Source organism: Nerophis lumbriciformis, linkage group LG34 (assembly GCF_033978685.3).
Source record: "Nerophis lumbriciformis linkage group LG34, RoL_Nlum_v2.1, whole genome shotgun sequence".
Classification (NCBI taxonomy): domain Eukaryota; kingdom Metazoa; phylum Chordata; class Actinopteri; order Syngnathiformes; family Syngnathidae; genus Nerophis; species Nerophis lumbriciformis.
Genome location: NC_084581.2, coordinates 16,370,033 through 16,392,500, shown reverse-complemented (window position 1 = coordinate 16,392,500; position 22,468 = coordinate 16,370,033). Strand labels below are relative to the sequence as shown.

At 40.0% G+C, this 22,468-nt stretch overlaps 1 protein-coding gene across 4 annotated transcripts in view; it reads right to left on the bottom strand.

Annotated features, from left to right (window-relative positions):
- The window catches only part of nbas (NBAS subunit of NRZ tethering complex), a 377,838-nt gene that overhangs the window by 16,200 nt on the left and 339,170 nt on the right, over positions 1 to 22,468 (bottom strand). For all 4 annotated transcript variants that reach the window (XM_061929010.2, XM_061929012.2, XM_061929011.2 and 1 more), the window contains 3 exons: positions 19,688 to 19,827; positions 18,794 to 18,941; positions 13,318 to 13,452 (listed from right to left, as the gene is read on the bottom strand). In XM_061929010.2, the coding sequence (XP_061784994.2) occupies positions 13,318 to 13,452; positions 18,794 to 18,941; positions 19,688 to 19,827 (423 nt within the window). The remainder of the gene's footprint in view (positions 1 to 13,317; positions 13,453 to 18,793; positions 18,942 to 19,687; positions 19,828 to 22,468) is intronic.

Below are 22,468 nucleotides of genomic sequence, written 5' to 3'. Positions count from 1 at the left end.
CAAGATCCTTTGGTGCCTTGATTGTCAATCAAGTGATGTCATAGTGAAGATTTATGATCGCAAATTTTTAGGTCTATTTTTTTCAATGCCTGGCTGGCGGTCGCGATCGACCGGTAGCTCGCGATCGACGTATTGAGCACCCCTGATCTAGTGGTACGCCAAATAATCACTTAGTTAAATATTCAAACACAGTGTTACTGTTAAAAAGGCTTGTAATGTTACAGTGGACAAAAATATGAAATATCATTGTTAAATAAAACCTCTGCCTTTTCAATTTATACTTGGGCCTACTAAGCAAAGGTAGTTTCATGTTCAAGTTTTTTCTGAGGTCGTACTTAGTGAAAAAAATTTGAGAACCACTGATCTAATGCAATTATTTTTGCCTGGACAAAAAAAAATGTCCTCACAAAAGATGAGGACCAAACAAACAAACACATGTTTTAATTTAGTTAAAAAATCACATTGTAGTCGTGTTACTGGATCTCAGTCCTGTTACTCTAACAAGTTCCCACCCTCTGAAGTCACATGGTCCACAGGAAGTTGCATCATTCAGATCCTCTGCAAGCCATGGGAAGGCCAAAATAAAGTTCACTCGTTTAATTTTCTGCATATTCAATGATATTTCAACTATAGGTAGGGGTTTTAAATGCATACACAGTCCCAGTGCCGTACGCTTAGCTTTTTCACTCGTAGCACCGGTGTTACTAAATGAAAAGAAATTGTAGCACAGAACATTTTTGTAGCACAAAAAACATATGAAATGCCTTCAATCTCACAATCTCATTATTAACACTCAAACATGTGCATGTGGGAAGAGTTTTGTGATTTTCAAGTTGAATATCATTCATATTTTGGCAAAGATGAGCGTTCGGGTGGAAAGTAATATTCAGTTGCTGCATCATTAAAAACAAATAATCTTCATCTTGCACCTTATCTTCATGACTCCTTTGCACACTACTTACTACAGCACACACACAAATAATAAACAAACAAAACAAAAAAAAACTTTTTCTCATTTACGCCACCTTTTTGTATAACACAATTTCAATTACCCGCTAATCTCTCGGAATGAAACTTGCTCTAATCTCAGGGGCATCGCTTTCATAAAAAGGAATAAATGTGTTTACGGCGAGAGGAACAATAAGAGGCAGTCCTCAAGCGGCTGTAGGAGTGTGCTGAAAGATAACACCTGCCAGTCACGGCGAGTGGGGTTCAATGTGTTTAATCGTGAAGAATTGTTGTAAAAGTTGATCAATTTTCTGCAGTGCATCACCAAACACGACCTTGGGGCTTGTTTTGTGTAGACATGAAAAGTCTGGTGAATTAAGAGTGACATTCAGGAAAATGTTTCACTGGTTGACTAATTCATTTTGGCTTGTCATAACAAAACAAAGCACCTTTTGCAGTAATTGAAAAAGTCGATTGGACTGGCGGTTGATTAAATTCCTTGTGACGTCTGCGGCATTTATGATGGACAAAGCAGAACGACAATTAACTATACTGCTTTACAAAGGAGCTACTTAATGGCTTTTATTTAATCAACTGCTTGTAGTCGACAGGTGCATGGAGTACAAAAAAACCCGGCAGGTTTTATATTTAGATTTTTTTTTTAAACACACATTGGCATGACAGCAGTGGCTGTGGGCAACCTACCCACCTTGAAGAAATGTAGTACCACACTTTCGATTGCATCAAACAAAGCAATAACATAATCGAATTTAAGATTCAATATTTTTTTTAATGTTTTCCACTGGTACAACAAAGAGGAGGAAACATAAAATATCTTGAGGGTGTAATGAATGCATTTTATACAAACTACATTTCAAGTAACGATAAGTGGCTTTATTATTGTGAGAATGAAATTAAATATAAGTATCCTGTTAGCATACTTAATAATGTCACGTATCAGGTGATTAAGTATTTTATAGGAATTAGATTATTTGAGTGACGGCGCATAACAGTATATGCTTTTGTTCATTTCTGCTCCTTTTCGGACAAACCATGTTTATCTTTTTTATTTTTAATCTTTCTTTCTATATTACCGTACTAGTATTTCTTTATGTTGTTTTCGCAGAAGAAGATATTGTATTGGAGACACTTAACTATTTCAATTGTGTAGATCACAGGTGTCAAAGATCTGGCCCGCCACCTCATTGTGTGTACCGCGCGAGAGAAACCATCCATTAATTTGTATGTAAAGATATATAATAATAAATGCATTGGCAATTGTGTAATAATATCATGAGGTGATTATAGATTCATATTTATATATATTCACTGTTACATACGGATCTGGTGTAAATACTTTGTCCTGTTTGAAATACATTATTGACTTACCCATCCTGTTTGTGTCCCACATAAACCTTAAGAAAGTCAATGACTTCTATGGCGTCACATTAGTGCCAAAAATCCGAGCGCATAAAAACTGTTATCGCGCGCTGATTCTCCACTTCGTGCGCGCGCGCGACACCCTTTTGCGCGCACGCGGTGCCTTTCTGCGCGCGCGCTATGCCTTTCTGCGCGCTCTCTGTGTACTCCTGGCATCTCTCCTCGCGCTGTCATGTTTCTTTTTGGCACTTTGGGGGCGGGTATGCTTAGACGGCCCCTTCTTTCTGATTGGTCAGGCGAAAAATGCTGAAAAATGCTCAGAGCCAATCAGAAGTATAGCAGGGCGGGTCATCGTCAATATGTATCAAGATTTATGGAGGAAGAAGTGGATTAAAAAAATGTCACGCGCTGATGAAGGTTATTTCATACCACATAAACACAATACAGGGTAATACAAAATGTGACCCAAATAAATAATAAGACAACAAACACCATAATCACATCTTTCAGCCAGAACTGATCCACCAGCAATAACATCCAACCATAACATTATTTTATATTTTCACTTCTTCTTCAACATTTGTTTTCTAATTTATGGAATTTCTTTTGATTCAGCCATAAAATTAATGAAATAATCTTTGAATTTTGTTTTTAAAATGTTAAAAATAGCTTTTAATAATGTATTCTGAAACAGTTTAAAATAATCAGAGAACTGACTAACACTGACCCTACACAACTATATTGCACAATTAAGTCTTTTTTTTTTTTAAGCGAAAGAGGTAATTTTAATAGGTACAGCATCCTATGTCATATCTACATGTAATAAGATTTGTAACAAGGCAAACCGTTTGTAAATTGGTCGAAAATCGTGCAAGTTATGGTAATTTAATTAGTACATGTACCATTGACATCAATGTAATGATTGAGGCTAGCTGTCCGAGGTAAGATGGCTACAACGTTGCTACACTGGAGAATGATTGGTCATATGAAAAATGCTCACAGCCAATCAGAAAGAAGGGGCCGTCTAAGCATACCCGCCCCCAAAGTGCCAAAAAGAAACATGACAGCACGAGGAGAGATGCCAGGAGTACACAGACAGCGCGCAGAAAGGCGTCGCGCGCGCGCAGAAAGGCAACGCGCGCGCACAGAAAGGCACCGCGCGCGCAAAAAGGCACCCCGCGCGCACAAAAGGGTGTCGCGCGCGCGCACGAAGTGGAGAATCAGCGCGCGATAACAGTTTTTATGCGCTCGGATTTTTGGCACTAATGTGACGCCATAGACTTCACTATAAAAGTGTGTGACATTGTTATCACCAGGAAAGATGAGGTCACCTACCTAGGTTCCATTCTAGAGGCTAATCTTTCCTGTGATAAAATGGCAACCAAGGTAATCAAAAAGGTCAACCAACGAACGAGATTTCTCTATAGAATCTCCTCTCTGGTCAACAAAAGCACAATGAGGATTCTAGCGGGAACTCTCGTTCAACCCTTTTTCGATTACGCATGCACCTCCTGGTACCCTAGCACCTCCAAAACCCTCAAATCTAAACTCCAAACACCCCAGAACAAGCTAGTCAGATTACTTCTAGACCTCCATCCCCGATCACACCTCACTCCTACCCACTTCTCCAAAGGGGGGACAGAGTAAAACAACTTGCACTGAGCCTAGTCTATAAAATCCGCTACACTTCCCTGATACCAAAGTACATGTCAAACTACTTCCTTAACGTAAATGACCGCCATAACCACAACACCAGGGGGAGCTCTACTAACCACGTTAAACCCAGATTCCGATCTAACAAAGGTCTTAACTCATTCTCATTTTATGCCACATCAATACGGAATGCACTCCCAACAGGTGTAAAAGAAAGGGCATCTCTATCCTCCTTCAAAACCGCAATAAAAGTACACCTCCAGGCAACTTCAACCCTAAACTAACACCCTCCCCGGATTGTAAATAATCAAATGTAAATAACCAAATGTAGATACTTTTTCTTATGATTTCTGGTCTCTCTCTCTCTCTCTCTCTCTCTCTCTCTCTCTCTCTCTCTTTCTCTCTCTCTCTCTCTCTCTGTGTCCACTACTTGCTGTCCATATCCTACCAAGTCAGACCTACACTGTTTCAATATCCATTTCTCTGTTCTCAATTGTTGATGACTGAAGTGATGATAACAACCAAACCTAACCCCCCCAACCCCCTCCACATCCCACACCAAAATCAGAGGAGAAGGCGTTCATCGAGGTGGGCTGTACACGGTCTGGGGAAGTCATATACACACAGGACAAAAGGGTCTTCGAGCCGACCAATCACAACCTTTGCGGCCCGTGGAATTATTTTTTGGATTGGAGGTGCACGTCACGCTATGCAAGACCACTTGCAGGGGGAGGAGCAAGTCAGTATAGCGTACGCTGGTTTCTCGACACATGAGCATTGTCCAGGTTTAATGACTGAACTCAAATGCAACGTATTGAAGGGTCTAAATGCGTGCCAAGTAGGAAAAATGCGTACATAATGACCCATCTGAAGATGGCGATAGCTGCATTTCGTGGTTTTAAGAATCTTTATTGTCATACCAGCACACATGAGACACATGAGACGGAACGAAATTTAGTAATCAAGGTCCCAGATTTAGCCCAATAAGTATCCCAAGAACGATACTATGCACTTTGGGGGCGGGTATGCTTAGACGGCCCCTTCTTTCTGATTGGTCAGGCGAAAAATGCTGAAAAATGCTCAGAGCCAATCAGAAGTATAGCAGGGCGGGTCATCGTCAATATGTATCAAGATTTATGGAGGAAGAAGTGGATTAAAAAAATGTCACGCGCTGATGAAGGTTATTTCATACCACATAAACACAATACAGGGTAATACAAAATGTGACCCAAATAAATAATAAGACAACAAACACCATAATCACATCTTTCAGCCAGAACTGATCCACCAGCAATAACATCCAACCATAACATTATTTTATATTTTCACTTCTTCTTCAACATTTGTTTTCTAATTTATGGAATTTCTTTTGATTCAGCCATAAAATTAATGAAATAATCTTTGAATTTTGTTTTTAAAATGTTAAAAATAGCTTTTAATAATGTATTCTGAAACAGTTTAAAATAATCAGAGAACTGACTAACACTGACCCTACACAACTATATTGCACAATTAAGTCTTTTTAATTTAATTAGTACATGTACCATTGACATCAATGTAATGATTGAGGCTAGCTGTCCGAGGTAAGATGGCTACAACGTTGCTACACTGGAGAATGATTGGTCATATGAAAAATGCTCACAGCCAATCAGAAAGAAGGGGCCGTCTAAGCATACCCGCCCCCAAAGTGCCAAAAAGAAACATGACAGCACGAGGAGAGATGCCAGGAGTACACAGACAGTGCGCAGAAAGGCGTCGCGCGCGCGCAGAAAGGCAACGCGCGCGCACAGAAAGGCACCGCGCGCGCGCAAAAAGGCACCCCGCGCGCGCAAAAAGGCACCCCGCGCGCGCAAAAGGGTGTCGCGCGCGCGCACGAAGTGGAGAATCAGCGCGCGATAACAGTTTTTATGCGCTCGGATTTTTGGCACTAATGTGACGCCATAGACTTCACTATAAAAGTGTGTGACATTGTTATCACCAGGAAAGATGAGGTCACCTACCTAGGTTCCATTCTAGAGGCTAATCTTTCCTGTGATAAAATGGCAACCAAGGTAATCAAAAAGGTCAACCAACGAACGAGATTTCTCTATAGAATCTCCTCTCTGGTCAACAAAAGCACAATGAGGATTCTAGCGGGAACTCTCGTTCAACCCTTTTTCGATTACGCATGCACCTCCTGGTTCCCTAGCACCTCCAAAACCCTCAAATCTAAACTCCAAACACCCCAGAACAAGCTAGTCAGATTACTTCTAGACCTCCATCCCCGATCACACCTCACTCCTACCCACTTCTCCAAAGGGGGGACAGAGTAAAACAACTTGCACTGAGCCTAGTCTATAAAATCCGCTACACTTCCCTGATACCAAAGTACATGTCAAACTACTTCCTTAACGTAAATGACCGCCATAACCACAACACCAGGGGGAGCTCTACTAACCACGTTAAACCCAGATTCCGATCTAACAAAGGTCTTAACTCATTCTCATTTTATGCCACATCAATACGGAATGCACTCCCAACAGGTGTAAAAGAAAGGGCATCTCTATCCTCCTTCAAAACCGCAATAAAAGTACACCTCCAGGCAACTTCAACCCTAAACTAACACCCTCCCCGGATTGTAAATAATCAAATGTAAATAACCAAATGTAGATACTTTTTCTTATGATTTCTGGTCTCTCTCTCTCTCTCTCTCTCTCTCTCTCTCTCTCTCTCTCTCTCTCTCTCTCTCTCTCTCTCTCTCTCTCTCTCTCTCTCTCTCTCTCTCTCTCTCTCTCTCTCTCTCTCTCTCTCTCTCTCTCTCTCTCTCTCTCTCTCTCTCTCTCTCTCTCTCTCTCTCTCTCTCTCTCTCTCTCTCTCTCTCTCTGTGTCCACTACTGTCCATATCCTACCAAGTCAGACCTACACTGTTTCAATATCCATTTCTCTGTTCTCAATTGTTGATGACTGAAGTGATGATAACAACCAAACCTAACCCCCCCAACCCCCTCCACATCCCACACCCTGGATTGTAAATAATGTAAATAATTCAATGTATATACTCTGATGATTATCTTGTGTGATGACTGTATTATGATGATAGTATATATCTGTATCATGAAGTGGACCCCGACTTAAACAAGTTAAAAAAGTTATTCGGGTGTTACCATTTAGTGGGCAATTGTACGGAATATGTACTTCACTGTGCAATCTACTAATAAAAGTTTCAATCAATCAATCAATCAAACTTGATTTGAACTGTATAGCTCTTCGTCAAGGTTGATTGCCTGATGTGACGCCAACTCATCTTAGTATCCTCCATTGCTGCCCCCCCAAAAATGGTAATTATAGAGAGAGGAAGGTCATTACAGCTGAAACTAATTGATAGATTAAAATATGAATTTTTGTTGCAAATGCTGATCCAAAATCAGAGGAGAAGGCGTTCATCGAGGTGGGCTGTACACGGTCTGGGGAAGTCATATACACACAGGACAAAAGGGTCTTCGAGCCGACCAATCACAACCTTTGCGGCCCGTGGAATTATTTTTTGGATTGGAGGTGCACGTCACGCTATGCAAGACCACTTGCAGGGGGAGGAGCAAGTCAGTATAGCGTACGCTGGTTTCTCGACACATGAGCATTGTCCAGGTTTAATGACTGAACTCAAATGCAACGTATTGAAGGGTCTAAATGCGTGCCAAGTAGGAAAAATGCGTACATAATGACCCATCTGAAGATGGCGATAGCTGCATTTCGTGGTTTTAAGAATCTTTATTGTCATACCAGCACACATGAGACACATGAGACGGAACGAAATTTAGTAATCAAGGTCCCAGATTTAGCCCAATAAGTATCCCAAGAACGATACTATGTACTGTACATAATAATTTAAATACAGTAGCATACGAATAGAGTAGGTTAGAAATTAAGAATACATTATACATAGAATAGATTGTGATTCGATAGTGCAAATAGAATTGGGTGGGTAGTTAGCTTCTTTGAGCTTTGTGTCCTTCTACATGCGCTTTAAAATGTTGCTACTCAGCTGTCGGTGTGATAGTCATCAGAATCAGAATCAGCTTTATGGGCCAAGTACACTATATTGCCAAAAGTATTTGGCCACCCATCCAAATGATCAAAATCAGGGTGTCCTAATCACTTGGCCCGGCCGCAGGTGTATAAAATCAAGCACTCAGGCATGGAGACTGTTTCTACAAACATTTGTGAAAGAATGGGCCACTCTCAGGAGCTCAGTGATCTCCAGCGTGGAACTGTCATAGGATGCCACCTGTGCCACAAATCCAGTCGTGAAATTTCACTGCTCCTAAATATTCCAAAGTCAACTGTCGGCTTTATTATGAGGAATTTGAAGAGTTTGGAACAACATCAACTCAGCCACGAAGTGGTAGGCCACGTAAACCGACAGAGAGGGGTCAGCGGATGCTGAAGTGCATAGTGCAAAGAGGTCGCCGACTTTCTGCACAGTCAGTTGCTACAGAGCTCCAAACTTCATGTGACCTTCCAATTAGCCCACGTACAGTACGCAGCGATCTTCATGGAATGGGTTTCCATGGGTGAGCAGCTGCATCTAAGCCATACATCACCAAGTCCAATGCAAAGCGTTTGTGGCTTGTGCAGCCCTTTGAGACACTCGTGATTTAGGGCTATATAAGTAAACATTGATTGATTGATGCAGTGCTGTAAAGCACGTCGCCACTGGACTCTAGAGCAGTGGAGACGCGTTCTCTGGACTGATTAATCGCGCTTTTCCATCTGGCAATCTGATGGACGAGTCTGGGTTTGGAGGTTGCCAGGAGAATGGTACATTTCGGACTGCATTGTGCCGAGTGTGAAATTTGGTCCAGGAGGAATTATGGTGTGGGGTTGTTTTTCAGGAGTTGGGCTTGGCCCCTTAGTTCCAGTGAAAGGAACTTTGAATGCTCCAGGATACCAAAACATTCTGGACAATTCAATGCTCCCAACCTTGTGGGAACATTTTGAAACAGGCCCCTTCCTCTTCCAACATAACTGTGCACCAGTGCACAAAACAAGGTCCATAAAGACATGGATGACAGAGTCTGGTGTGGATGAACTTGACTGGCCTGCACCGAGTCCTGACCTGAACCCGATAGAACACCTTTGGGATGAATTAGAACGGAGACTGAGAGCCTCACCAAGTGTGAGTGTGACCTCACCAATGCGCTTTTGGATGAATGGTCGAAAATTCCTATAAACACACTCCGCAACCTTGTGGACAGCCATCCCAGAAGAGTTGAAGCTGTAATAGCTGCAAGAGGTGGACCGACATGGGTTAGGAATGGGATGGCACTTTAAGTTCATATGTGAGTCAAGGCAGGTGGCCAAATACTTTTGGCAATATAGTTTATGTTGACACACAAGGAACGCGTGTTACACTTGTAACTGTTGTTTACAATGAACTCATCAGTGCTTTTAATGCTGACTGAGCCATATGCTCCTTATATCCGACATAATAACATTCTGTTGCTGTTGTGTTGTAAACAATACTAATTAATAATAACTCGTTAATAATGTGGTTTTAAAAATCTCCATTGTTCCTTTCCACTTTCTCAGGTAAATAAACACCCCAGCTATAATTACAGATTTGCATTAACTCAACAACATGTTTATGATTTGTTCACAGAGTTTTTTGACGTTGTTGAAAACATATTGATATGGTTTAGTTCATATACTGTAGGCATATATAATAAAAAAAATTGAAGGATGTCTGCCTTATTAAATTGTATCATACCGACTTTCAACGGTAATATTGCTACAGAAGTGCTGTCACGCTCCATCCTGTTCTGCTCTAATTCTATCTTTCAATACATTTCCTCTCCCTACTCTTTACATTTCCTTCAGCACCGTTTAATAGCAGTGCCCAACTCCCCCACACATTAAGCCCAGCTCTCTTTTGTGGAAGGTGTGTAAGGTGCACTGATCCAGGAGCAGTGTGTCGTCTCATTAAAGGAGGATTCCTTACCTTTAATATTGAATGTGATTTTTTTTTTTAATCAGATTCCAGGAACAAAAAGAGGGTCTGAGACTTTGCTATCAGATCAGGAAACAGTTTGAGTGGCCTACAGAGGCTCCACTCATTAGCGGTTTATCTAACATAGCCTTCGCAGTCCCACATTGCCTGTGTCAAGGCAGGACTTTACCGCCATTTTCCTATGAAAACATCCAAGCTTTTGCTTCTATGCTTCTTATATTTTTCAATGCCGTCTTTATGCTAACCTAACAACTGCAGGTAGGTCATTATATTATGTTATTAATGGTATTACTTTTGGTCTGCACATGCCGAAATAGCTTGCTGAATGCTTTTTTGTAGAACTTGTCAAAATTGAAAAAAGAGATCTTATTTTTTTCCCCATGTTTAGATCACGTGTGCTGTTGTCAACGCCCAAAAATGTGAATGTGGATAAAAAAAAACTGTGGCCTGTGTTTTTGCAGACAAAAACGGCTACAAAATAAAGATGTCCAATAATATAGGCCAACATTGGCATAAAAAGGTGTTACCACTATTGGTTTTTGATAATGATATGGAAAAGGTACTGGCTATATCTCGCCCAAATGAATGGATAATGCCTGATATGTTGGGTCGTGTGACCTTTACTCCATACAGCAGGGGTGCCCAAAGTGCGGCCCGGGGGCCATTTGCGGCTCCCAGCTAATTTTAAAAAGACCCGCGGCACATTTAAATAGTAATGTAATAAAAAAAGGGAAAAAAAAGAAAAAAACTGAATAAAAGAGCAAACAGGTGTAATATAACAAGAATATGTTGCAATATTTACACTAATAACACAAGCTGCCATGTAGGCAGAATTGCTCAATAAATTATAAAAAAAACTTACAATTGACGGATATATCGAAAATTGATGTAGAGATATAAGCGTTTAAAGTAAAAATAATAAATAGTGATATGACTTTTTTTTAACACTTTCATGAGGGGCGGCATTTTGGAACTCAGAGAAATTTTGTCAGATTGTCAACTGTCATTGTTCAAAAAATAATATTGAACCAAAAGCAATGTTGTTATGAATTATTGACCTATTAAAGGCCTCAATTACTTCACATCAAATATTCCACTTAGAACATTTTTTGGGGGGAAAATATTACATATTTGGGTTTTGCCTATTAAAAAAGAGGGTTTTGACAAATAGGGCATACAACACACAAAAAAAGTTAAAACTTTATGTCAACGGATAGTTCTGAAGTTGATATATAGATTTTTAAGCGTAGAACGTAAAAAAAGAAAAATAATATATAATTTACCGTATTTTCCAGACCATAGGGTACACCGGATTATAAGGCGCACTGACGATGAATGGTCCATTTTTGATATTTTTTCATATATAAGGTGTATATTGGGCGCATTATTATTATTTTCTAAATTGAAAACACTTCCTTGTGGTCTACATAACATGTAATGGTGGTTCTTTGGTCAAAATGTTGCATAGATTATGTTTTACAGATCATCTTCAAGCCGCATTGTGACATCGCTTCCGGATGCGCCGTTTTGTGAGCGGGCTTATCTACGTGGCTCACCTTCGGCAGCGTCTTCTCCCCGTCATCTTTGTTGTAGCGGTGTAGCGTGCAAGGACGGGAGTGGAAGAAGTGTCAAAAGATGGAGCTAACTGTTTTAATGACATTCAGATTTTCTTAAATCAATAACGGAGCAGCATCTCCTCATACAGAAACAACAACACCGGAAATGTGTCCTGTGAAAAACCGCCCGACCTGATCTCTAATAACTAAATTTCCTTGGGTGAATAATGTAAACTCACTACACCGGTATGTTTTAGCGCTTTCATGGCGAGTTTACTGACAGATATAAGTAAGAACTTTACACTACTTTATATTAGAAATGGCAACAGCGGAGGATGAATGTCTCATAACAAGAAGATAGCGGAAAAAGAAAAAGCTTATCGACTACGGCATGGATAACAAAGGCGGACCCACGCAATTTTTCCGGATTTATGCAGATCCCAAATACAGATCTACAGGTACCAGAAGGTAAGAAAAGTTGCTTTTGCATAATATTGTGAAACAAAACGCCAGATAATATGTCTTACCTTATACATGCACCAGAATAACATCGCAATAACATGCAACATAATAGCACATCAAGCAGTGAGGCTTCATAGCTTACCAAAGTCGTACTAAAACATTTTGATAGATTTTTCAGCGCCGTTTGTATTGTTCTATATTTTCAATGGAACATATAACATGTTGGTGTTGTTTACTTGAGTCATATTGCCATCATAGTGCAGTCTACACGTATCTCTTACGTTTGACTGCCATCTACTGGTCACACCTATCATTACATCATGTACCAAATAAAATTGCTTCGAGGATGGTAAGCAGAACCAGAATTATTCCGTACATTAGGCGCACCGGTTTATAAGGCGCACTGTTGAGTTTTGAGGGAAAAAAAGGATTTTAAGTGCACCTTATAGTCCGGAAAATACGGTACTTTTAACTCATAATGAATGGGACCCTTTTGGAACCCCGGCACCTTTAACATTTATCAAAATAGGTACAATAGATATTGTATTGGTTTTGAAAAAAAAGAATATCCAAATGGCCCTCGCATCCTTCATTTTTCATTGTGCATACAGCATACAGCAACAAGCATGCCAGCACCGCAGGTTGGAATTACTTCCAAGTTTTGCTTTTGGGTTGTAAATATCAATATCACAAATTATGTGATGGACAGTATCGGCATATCGAATATTTGTAAGAAAGCCTATATCAAGCATCTCTACTACAAACCAATGCATCCCATTAGGATTTGACATAATAATAATACTAAATACATTCATACATTTTAAAATGGGAAATCGTTCTCCTTATTTATGGATAAGGAAGTAGAAATAAAACAACATTTCGAGACCATATCTAAACTATATTTTAAGGGCTTTGCTTTAACTATGGTTACAATTTACCGTGGATGTAGAGCTGTTCTGTCCGTTGATGCTTTTGCAGATATCCAAATGATATACAATTATTATCCAAGTTTTATATACAGTGGGTGTTTTTTCTTCACATAGAGTCCTTCGTTTAGGTTTTTCAATGGCATCATGCTCAGATTGAAAGGGTATATTCCATCTTTTTGCTGATGCTTTGGCAGAAGTGTGATTCATGTCCAGCTTTTAATTCACATTTCATGTAGCATGTGGGTGTTTTTAATTCATCGTGGGTGTGTATACGTCATGAAATTTGTGATTTCAGGCTAATATTGACAGAGTAGATGTGTTCTTTCAACCATTAGACACTGCAGCATAGACATAAAAGCTTGTTTATGTCTATATGGCCGATATGTTCACTGACGAGACTCACCTTGCTCATGCTGTTGATGTGATCCAACGTGAGCTGCAGCAGCTTGGCATCGCCACTCTCAGCCATCAGCTTGAGTGCGGACTGCTGGAGACTAGGCTTGTGTTGTAGCAGCAGGTCGGCCATGCTCCTGATGCACTGGAGAAGGGGGTGAGGAGGAACGGGTAATGTAATAAAAGTGTGCACACTGCATAGCCATTGAGGTAAGGGGTGTCTTTAGGGAACTGCCCACGAGCAATATCAACATGCAATCTGACTCCTCCACGCTCTCTTCATTGCGACACATTCAAATTAAAGCCAAACTGAGTAAAAGACAGCCCACACCTTCCTACACTAATACCAGAGAGCCACGCAGACGCGGAATAGCATGAATGCTGAACTAATATCGCACAATGGAATTAGGCTGAGCGTGGTGCTGCTCGGCGGGCTGTGAATAGCATTAAAGGATACAGCTAAAGGTCAGCTGGCGGCAGTAGTAGATTTGCGTCTGTGGCTGGTTTCACGCCCTAATAGCTTTAAACCCCTGGATGACAACGTGAATACGAACCACTACATTATGGCCATAGTGGCTGAATGACAACAATCAAGTCTTCTTATATGAATGGTGAACTTAATGCAGCGTAGTGACATAAATAACTACCTGCTATCAAACTTTACTACTGTGCCGTCCTTCTCGAAAGGAAACAATACCTTTTTTGGAATTTTGCCTACCGTTCACAATCATTATGAAAGACATGATGACAAATATATTTATTTTCCCCATGCATTTTAACTCGTAAAGAAACGTAAATAAAAGTCATCTCAGGGTGTTCAATCGTTCGCAACTGGACTGCTTGGAAGACGTTTTGCCGCTCATCCGAGTAGGCTCCATCAGTTCGTGCTCATAGACTTAGAATGGTCAGATCTAGTCCAACGGTTGGTGCCAAAACCCCAAATATTTATTCTCCAAATACCAGGAGGGTGTGCCTGGGCAAAGATGGTTTCCCGCATCGTAGTGACAAAAACAACTGTTTTAATACGAACGAGCAATACTAACTGTAAAAGCCAACGACAATCGTTGAAGTGTAAATTCCCCTCGTTAGCATTGAGGTATTGTGTGGCAGAACAATCGCTGTCGGTCGACTACTACCAGTCCAAAATAGTCAAAATCCCCCGCGTAAGCATTAAATTCAGTTGTAAACAAAAATTCTGGTCACCTTCTGTGACTAGAATGTTTCTAACTCATGTTATTTGTTGGAAATAAATTTCAGAGTCTTTTAGGAATGTTTGAAAAGACAGTGTTGTATGTGGGAGACAGGTGGGAGCAAATACGATTGAAAATGACAGCAACTCTTTTTAATGCCAAGCCCCCAACCCAAACCTCTCCTTGGAGGAGGGGAAGGCAGTAACATTACTAAGCAAGGATGAAAACCTTACGATCCTGTCAGCTGACAAGGGGAGATGCACAGTCATTCTCAACACAACTAACTACCAAAACCAGTTGCTTTCACTACTCAAAGACTCCAATACATATGCAATACTCAAAAGGGACCCCACAAGTGGGTACAAGAGAAGAGTCATCGAGTGCTTACAAACTCTACAAAAGTCAGAAGCCATCAACCGGGCATTGTATAACCAATTATACCCACAAGAAATCATCCCTGGTATTTATGGCCTTCCAAAAATACACAAAGATGGGGCTCCCCTCAGACCCATTGTCAGCAGCATCAACTCTGTGACATACAATATTGCTAAGTATGTGGCCAACATCTTAGCGCCATTGGTTGGCAAAACTCCACATCATGTCCAAAACACGATTGACTTTGTAGCTAAGATCAGAGATCTGAAACTGGACAAAAATAAAACTATAGTTTCATTCAACATCACCTCCCTGTTCACCTGTATTCCAACCCAGGATGCAACAGAGACACTGAGGCAATGTCTACTAGGTGATCACACATTACAGGATAGATCCACATTAAACCCAGAACAGATTTGTCTTTTGCTGGAACTTTGCCTTAACACTACATACTTTCAATTCATGGAAACGTTTTACCAACAAAAACATGGTTGTGCCACGGGATCACCTGTACCCCTAATAGTAGCAACCCTTTACATGGAGGACATGGAAAATAGAGCTTTGAGCTCTTTTAAGGGAACAGTACCAAGTCATTTGTACAGAAATGTGGATGACACATGGGTGAAAATCAGAAACCAAGAAGTGCAAGCCTTCACCGAGCACATTAACTCAGTGGACAAAGACATCAAGTTCACATGTGAGAATATCAAAGACAGTAAGTTGCCTTTCCTGGACGGTGATGTCCACATTAGAGAAAACAGGGGCCTCCAATTTGGAGATTACCGAAAACCCACACATACCGATCAATACCTCGTTTTTGACTCACACCACCCACTGGAACACAAACTGGGCATTAGCAGAACCCTACAACACAGAGCTGATAATATTCCTACCAGCCCACAGGCTAAAGAGAAACAGCATAGGCATTTGAAGGAAGCCCTCAAAACCTGTGGTTACCCCAGCTAGTCGTTTGCGAAAAGTGCATCTAGTTCCAGAAATAACGAGAACAGAGTGGATGAGGAGGAACAGGATGATAGACGCAAAAATATCGTCATGTATTAGGTCTATCTGAGAAACTCAGAAGAATGTTTAACCAACACAATATCCCTTTACAATTCAAACCAGGCAAAACCCTGACACAGAGACTGGTGCATCCTAAAGAAAGGACACCCCACACCCACAAAAACAATCTGGTGTATGCTATCCAGTGTAATGATGAATGCACTGATTCATATATTGGGGAAACAAAACAACGCATGGCACAGCAAAGACGGGCAAACTCTTCAGGACAAGACTCAGCTGTCTACCTGCACCTCAGGGAGAAACAGCACTCCTTTGAGAACAAAAATTTACAGATTCTGGACCGAGAGGATGAATGGTACAAAAGAGGAGTGAGGGAAGCCATGTCAAGGTTGAAAAACCATCCCTGAACAGAGGAGGTGGTCTCCGACATACAACACCGTCCTTTCAACCATTCCAAAAAGACTGCAATTTAGCCTCCAACAAATAACAGGAGTTACAAATATTGTGAGCATATTGGCGATTTCCCCCCAAAATTGTGCTTTATCACAGGTTTTAATGTATTTTTACATGTTCGGCAACTTCCCTCTTCAATTTGGTGTGAAATGAATATGCAGACTTAAATCATTGAGATCGCAGCTCACGTGTGAAACCAGCTGTGTAACTTATCAGTGCAATCGCACTCGTACAGTTCAGCACACTGATTTTGAATAAATAATAAAAAAGAAACAGGTTTTATCTTAAAATTTTAACTTTAAGTTACTCTGTCTTTATACAACTCTGAAATTAGTGTAGTGATTTAGCATTTATTTAGATCGGATAGGATAGACTTTTACCTAAAACTACACTCATAGCCTGGCCCTTGCCCAATTTTCTTTAGCCCAATGTGGGCCACGAGTCAAAAAGTTTGGACACCCCTGTTCTACAGTGCATTCGAAAAGCATTCACAGCACTTAATTTTTTCCACATTTTGTTATGTTACAGCCGTATCCAAAAATGAAATAAATTAATATTTAGCCTCAACATTTGACAGACAATAGACCACAATTACAATGTGAAAAGTTTTAGTTTTTTTGAATTTTGAAAATTCATTAAAAAAAGACAAATAAAAAATAAAAAGTACTCACAGCGTTTGCTCAATATTTTATTGATGCGCCTTTGGCAGCAATTACAGCCTCAAGTCTTTTTGAATATGATGCCACAAGCTTGGCACACCTATCTTTGGGCAGTTTCGCCCAGTCCTCTTTGCAGCACCTCTCAAGTTCCATCAGGTTGGATGAGAAACATTATTTTCATCCAGGATGTCTCTGCATTGCTGCATTCATCTTCCCCTCTATCCTGACTAGTCTCCAAGTTCCTGCATCCCCACAGCATGATGATGCCCCCACAATGCCTCACTGTAGGGATGGTATTGGCCTGGTGATTAGCAGTGTCTAGTTTTCTCCAAAACATGATGCCTGGCATTCACACCAAAGAAGTCAATCTGTGTATTATCAGACCAGATAATTTTATTTCCATGTTCTGATAGTCTTTCAGTTGCATTTTGGAAAACTTTTTACTAAGAAATGTCTTCCGTCTGGTCAATCTACAATGCAGGCCTGATTAGTGGATTGCTGCAGAGATGGTTTTCCTTCTGGAAGGTTCTCCTCTCTCCATAGAGGAATGCTGTAGCTCTGACAGAGTGACCATCGGGTTCTTGGTCACCTCCCCGACTAGACTAAGATGAATGCAGCAATGCACAGAGACATCCTGGATGAAAACCAACACTTCCCATTCAACTTGATGGAGGTTGAGAGGTGCTGCAAAGAGTAATGGGCGAACGTGCCCAAAGATAGGTGTGCCAAGCTTGCGGCATTGTATTCAAAAAGACTTTAGGCTATAATTGCTGCTAAAAGTGCATCAACAAAGCATTGAGCAAAGACTGTGAATAATTATGTAGATGCGTTTTTTTTAAATTGTTAACACATTTTCAAATTTTTTTTAAATTAATACTTTTCTAAATATTATTATGGGATATTGTCTGTAGAATTTTGAGGACAAAAATGAATTCATTCCATTTTGGACTAAAGCTGTAACAAAATAAATTGGAAAAAGTGAAGCGCTGTGAAAACTTTCCGAATGCACTGTACGTCATTAGATTGCTAACCACCAAAAGATGGAATAGTATTGCACATGTGTCTTATACATTTAATACTGTAATAACATTTTGTTCTGTATATTGTACAGTATTTTGTATTTGTATAGTGTTTTGTATATTGTACAGGATTGCTTATTATTTTTATTGGATAGTAGTCCGTTTATTTCAATTCTTAGTTTTATCTTTATTACCTCTTGTGTAATTTATTTTTATCCCATATTTGTTCCCACTACCGCACCTTAAGTTGGAGTCCTTAATCTCGCAATATGCAAATATAATGACAATAAAGTCCATTCTATTCTTCTATTCTATTCTAATATAAAAACCTACTTGTCTGTCGAATTAGGTAGTTACTGGTACAACCCACCTATCTGACTATCTCCAAGCTAGCAAGGTATGGAATTAGTTAGCTACCTGCATTCAAACATCACTCCCTTCCTACTTACGTAAAGGGGTCATATGATGATTTTTTTCTATATTTAAAACTTAACACTTCCTTGTGGTCTACATAACATGTAGTAGTGGTCTTAAGGTCAAAAGTTTGCATAAACTATCTTTTACAGACCATCTTCAAACAGTTTTCTGATAATAGGTCACCTTTAAGCTAACCAATTTTTGCACCTTTTACGTTTGTATATTTAAAATGTTCACATTATTTCCATGTCCCTGTGTCCAGCTACAAATTTTCCCTAGCAACAAACCAAATGGCTAAAGTGTCATGTGAACACTATGAGATAAAAAAAACAAAAAACATTTAAGTTTACCTGTGCAGGGAGCTTGTGTTTACTGTTGTACAAGGACCGCACCATGGTCACAACCTGCTGCCCCAGGTCCACGTCGACCTCCGACCCCTGGCAGCGGGTCAGCATGGTTGAAGTCAGCACCACCCAGGGGTTACGCTGCGATTGGGCCCTGGAGACAGGAAGCGAGCAGACATGTTATTGTCTACAAAACGCAACATACTCTATACCTGCAATGAGCACGTGGCGGGCATTAATTAATCCCATTTCAATGCTCTTCCACATCTTCCGCTAAGTCAATAATTGGCTCTCCAAAGTCGGTGAATAGCATTTGAAGAAACATGACCTTCAAGGATATTTGGTTTAAAATAGGATTTAGAGACACTGATTAGATTCGCAGATGTTGCTATTAGCATTATCATTAGCGTGGCAAGGAGTCAGCGCTACATTAAAAAGCTACAGTCGACAGCTGGCTAATAGCAAGGTTAGCATTATGGCCTCATTATAGCGGCATGGCGCTTCCACTCATCAATATGTGGACGTTTGTTAACCTCCCGACTGTCACTCAGGCATCACTGGCGCTTCTGAGGTGAGGATATCAAACTACTGGAAGTTGAACATTAGCGTAAACACAAGCTTCTTTACCTTAGGCAGATGTTGTGTTGCTGCTGGTAAATCCTTGCTAATGTGGCGAGCATTAATGTGAAACTTAATGTCACATTAGGTGACAAAGTGGCTGCTAATTAAGAAGATTATTACCAAGGAGGTATGTTTGTTTGTGAGCTACATAACATAAAAAGTAATAAAACCAGGTCCATAAAACGAGGCAGGGTATGCGTAGCTGTGAGGTGGATTATGTGTACACGCTGGACTAGCTAGCTAGTCTGCAGTTTAGTAGGCAATAACTTAATGTCTCACATATCTTCTTGCATCATGGGCGGCCAAGCTTGCAGGAGCAGGACGAGCGTCTGGAAGTCTTCCCACTTGTCTGCGGCCTCTAGCAGTTGCAGGAAAAGGCTGTATCTATTCTCCTCATTCTCCACGTCCTCCATTTCCACCTGGGATAGACATCATATGTGTTGGTTCATAAGTAGTTAGACGGGTTTGTTGGTAGTGCTTGCTTGTGCTGGTACAGTGGCTGGTAGATGAGTATGTTGCTAAGGTATGGGTATACAGTATATTGTCGACCGATAGGTACATAGTCATGAACTGTTGGTAGTTGACTGCGTGGGCATATAGATAGATTTGCAACCTATGATTTACAAGTACTCAGATGTTGGTAGGGTATGGATAGGTTTGTTAGTACACTGGTAAGTAGGTAACTGACTAGCTAAGCAGGTTCAAAGGTGTTGGTTTAATGGTAAGGAGATAGGTTTCACAAGTGGTTAGATTGGTATGTTGGTAAGGTACGTGTAGGTACTGTATACAGGCATGCACTATGTAAGTAAAGTGTAAGTAGCGTAAGTTAATTTAAGTGTAAGTAAATGGCTAGGTGGTTCAGTAGGTAGGTAATTTATAGGTAGTTAGATAGGTATGTTGGTACGGTACGGGTTGGCAAGTTGGGATATAAGTAAACGGGTACATAGACTGGTAACTAGTGAGGTTAATTATATCATGTACAATTTTCTTATATGATTGGAAATAGTATGTGCTGGAATCCTTTAGAGGATACTTCTAAGGTCAAAAGTGCATGTCCAGAACAAGCACTCCTGAGAGTGGGGATCACAGGAATGTAGGTTTGAAGTTTAGGGGGGGTAATAAAGACATTAGCAACATTTGGCAGGAAGCGCCACAGAGGATAGGTGTCGGAGGTCACCCGACTCAAACTGATCTCAGGAAATAGGCTGACTGGCTAAGCAGCAAACTGGGTGTTGGCCAGACTGATCGGCACCAAGACGAGAACCACAAAGAGTAAGGGTCTTTGTGTAAAATGGTATTTAAAGGACAAAGATTCGGCCCTCTCCTTCTCCTAGAGCTGCAGCTCTAGTCCGAGGCTCGCTGAAACAAATACAGCATTTTGTATGACGATTCCTCTTGGCGTCTTCTTGGCTCATCACCCATCACACGACCATCAAATATACAACAATAGGAAAGTAGATATTTATGTACCAAAAGCAGTTAGCATCATGGTTAGGTAATTCCACCGGTATGTTGGTAGGTACTGTATGTAGGCAGAAACTGAAGGGAGCTGGTTGGATTGTTTGGTACGAAGGGAATTCATAGCTTGTTTGATCGGTATGTTAGTAGGATATGGCTAAGCTTGTGTGTAGGTAGGAAGAAAGGTGGCCAGACTACCATGTTGGTCGGTATATGGGCAGGATGTGTTGGTAGGTGGCTATACATGGTCAAGTTCAGTTCAGTTTCAGTTTATTTGGAACATGCATACGATACAATGTAATGCATCACATATTTCCAGTTGTTTCATTACAGCACGTCCAAAAAGGCGTAGGAAGAAGCAGAGCTTCATTAAAGCTACCCCTTTTCATACCATAGCAATTTTATCTCATTTCCTTGTTCTCTGTAACAGAACAGTAAATAAAAAATAATAATAAATAAATAATATACCATAGCAAGTAAACAAATATTAAATACATAATGTTTACCTAAAAATTTTTTTAAAAAAGTGTTCAAGATGGTCACCATAATTCTTGTTCTGCATGTGTACTTTGTGAACACTTGTAGTTTGAACAGTCTCTTAAACTGAATCATATTGGTGCTTTGTTTGATTTCTTTGGTTAATCCATTCCATTATTTAATTCCACATGTGAATAAGCTAAAGGTCTCAAGTGTTGTACGAGCATACAAATGTTTTAAATTAAATTTTCCTCTAAGGTTATATCTCTCTTCTTTTGTTGAGAAGAATTGTTGTACATTCTTGGGTAGCAGGTTATAGTTTTCTTTGTACATCATTTTAACTGTTTGCAAATGCACCAAATCGTTGAATTTCAATAATTGTGATTCAATAAATAAAGGGTTTGTATGTTCTCTATATCCAACATTATGTATTATTCTAATTGATCTTTTTTGTAACACTGTTAGTGACTGAAGTGCACATTTGTGGTTGTTTCCCCATATTTCTATACAATAACTCAGATATGGTAACACTAGCGAGCAGTAAAGAATATGATGTATGTTACCAAATAGCATTATATTAGTTTTGCTGAGATTCAAAGACAGTCTGTTTCTGTCAAACCATCTTTTTAATTTGTTCATTTGACTAGGGACTGACTAGGGATCTGGAATCTTTTCCTCCAGATTTGGTCCAATGTTCACAAAATAGTTATTGAAGCTTTCGACTACTTTGTTCACATTGTAATTTTTTCCATTTCCATCTGATAAGTATTTAAGATAGTCCTTCTTTGCACCATTCTTAATAATGCTATTGAGGATGCCACAGGTTGCTCTCATATTGTTTTTGTTGCGGTCCAATAATTGACTGTAATATTATTTTCCACATGATCGTAGTATGCCAGTTAGCTTATTCTTAAACGTTTTGTACTTGTTGTCGCCCTCTGTAGATCTTTGTGTTATAAATGTTCTATATAATGTATTCTTCTTTTTGCAAGCATTTTGCAAGCATGGTTGATTAGTTTTCTTTTGATACTTACTAAGTTGTTTCAATGGACAGTGTTTGTCATAAAGCATCTCCAAGGTTTAAAAAAATAAAAATAACAATACCATATGCATCATCTACATTAT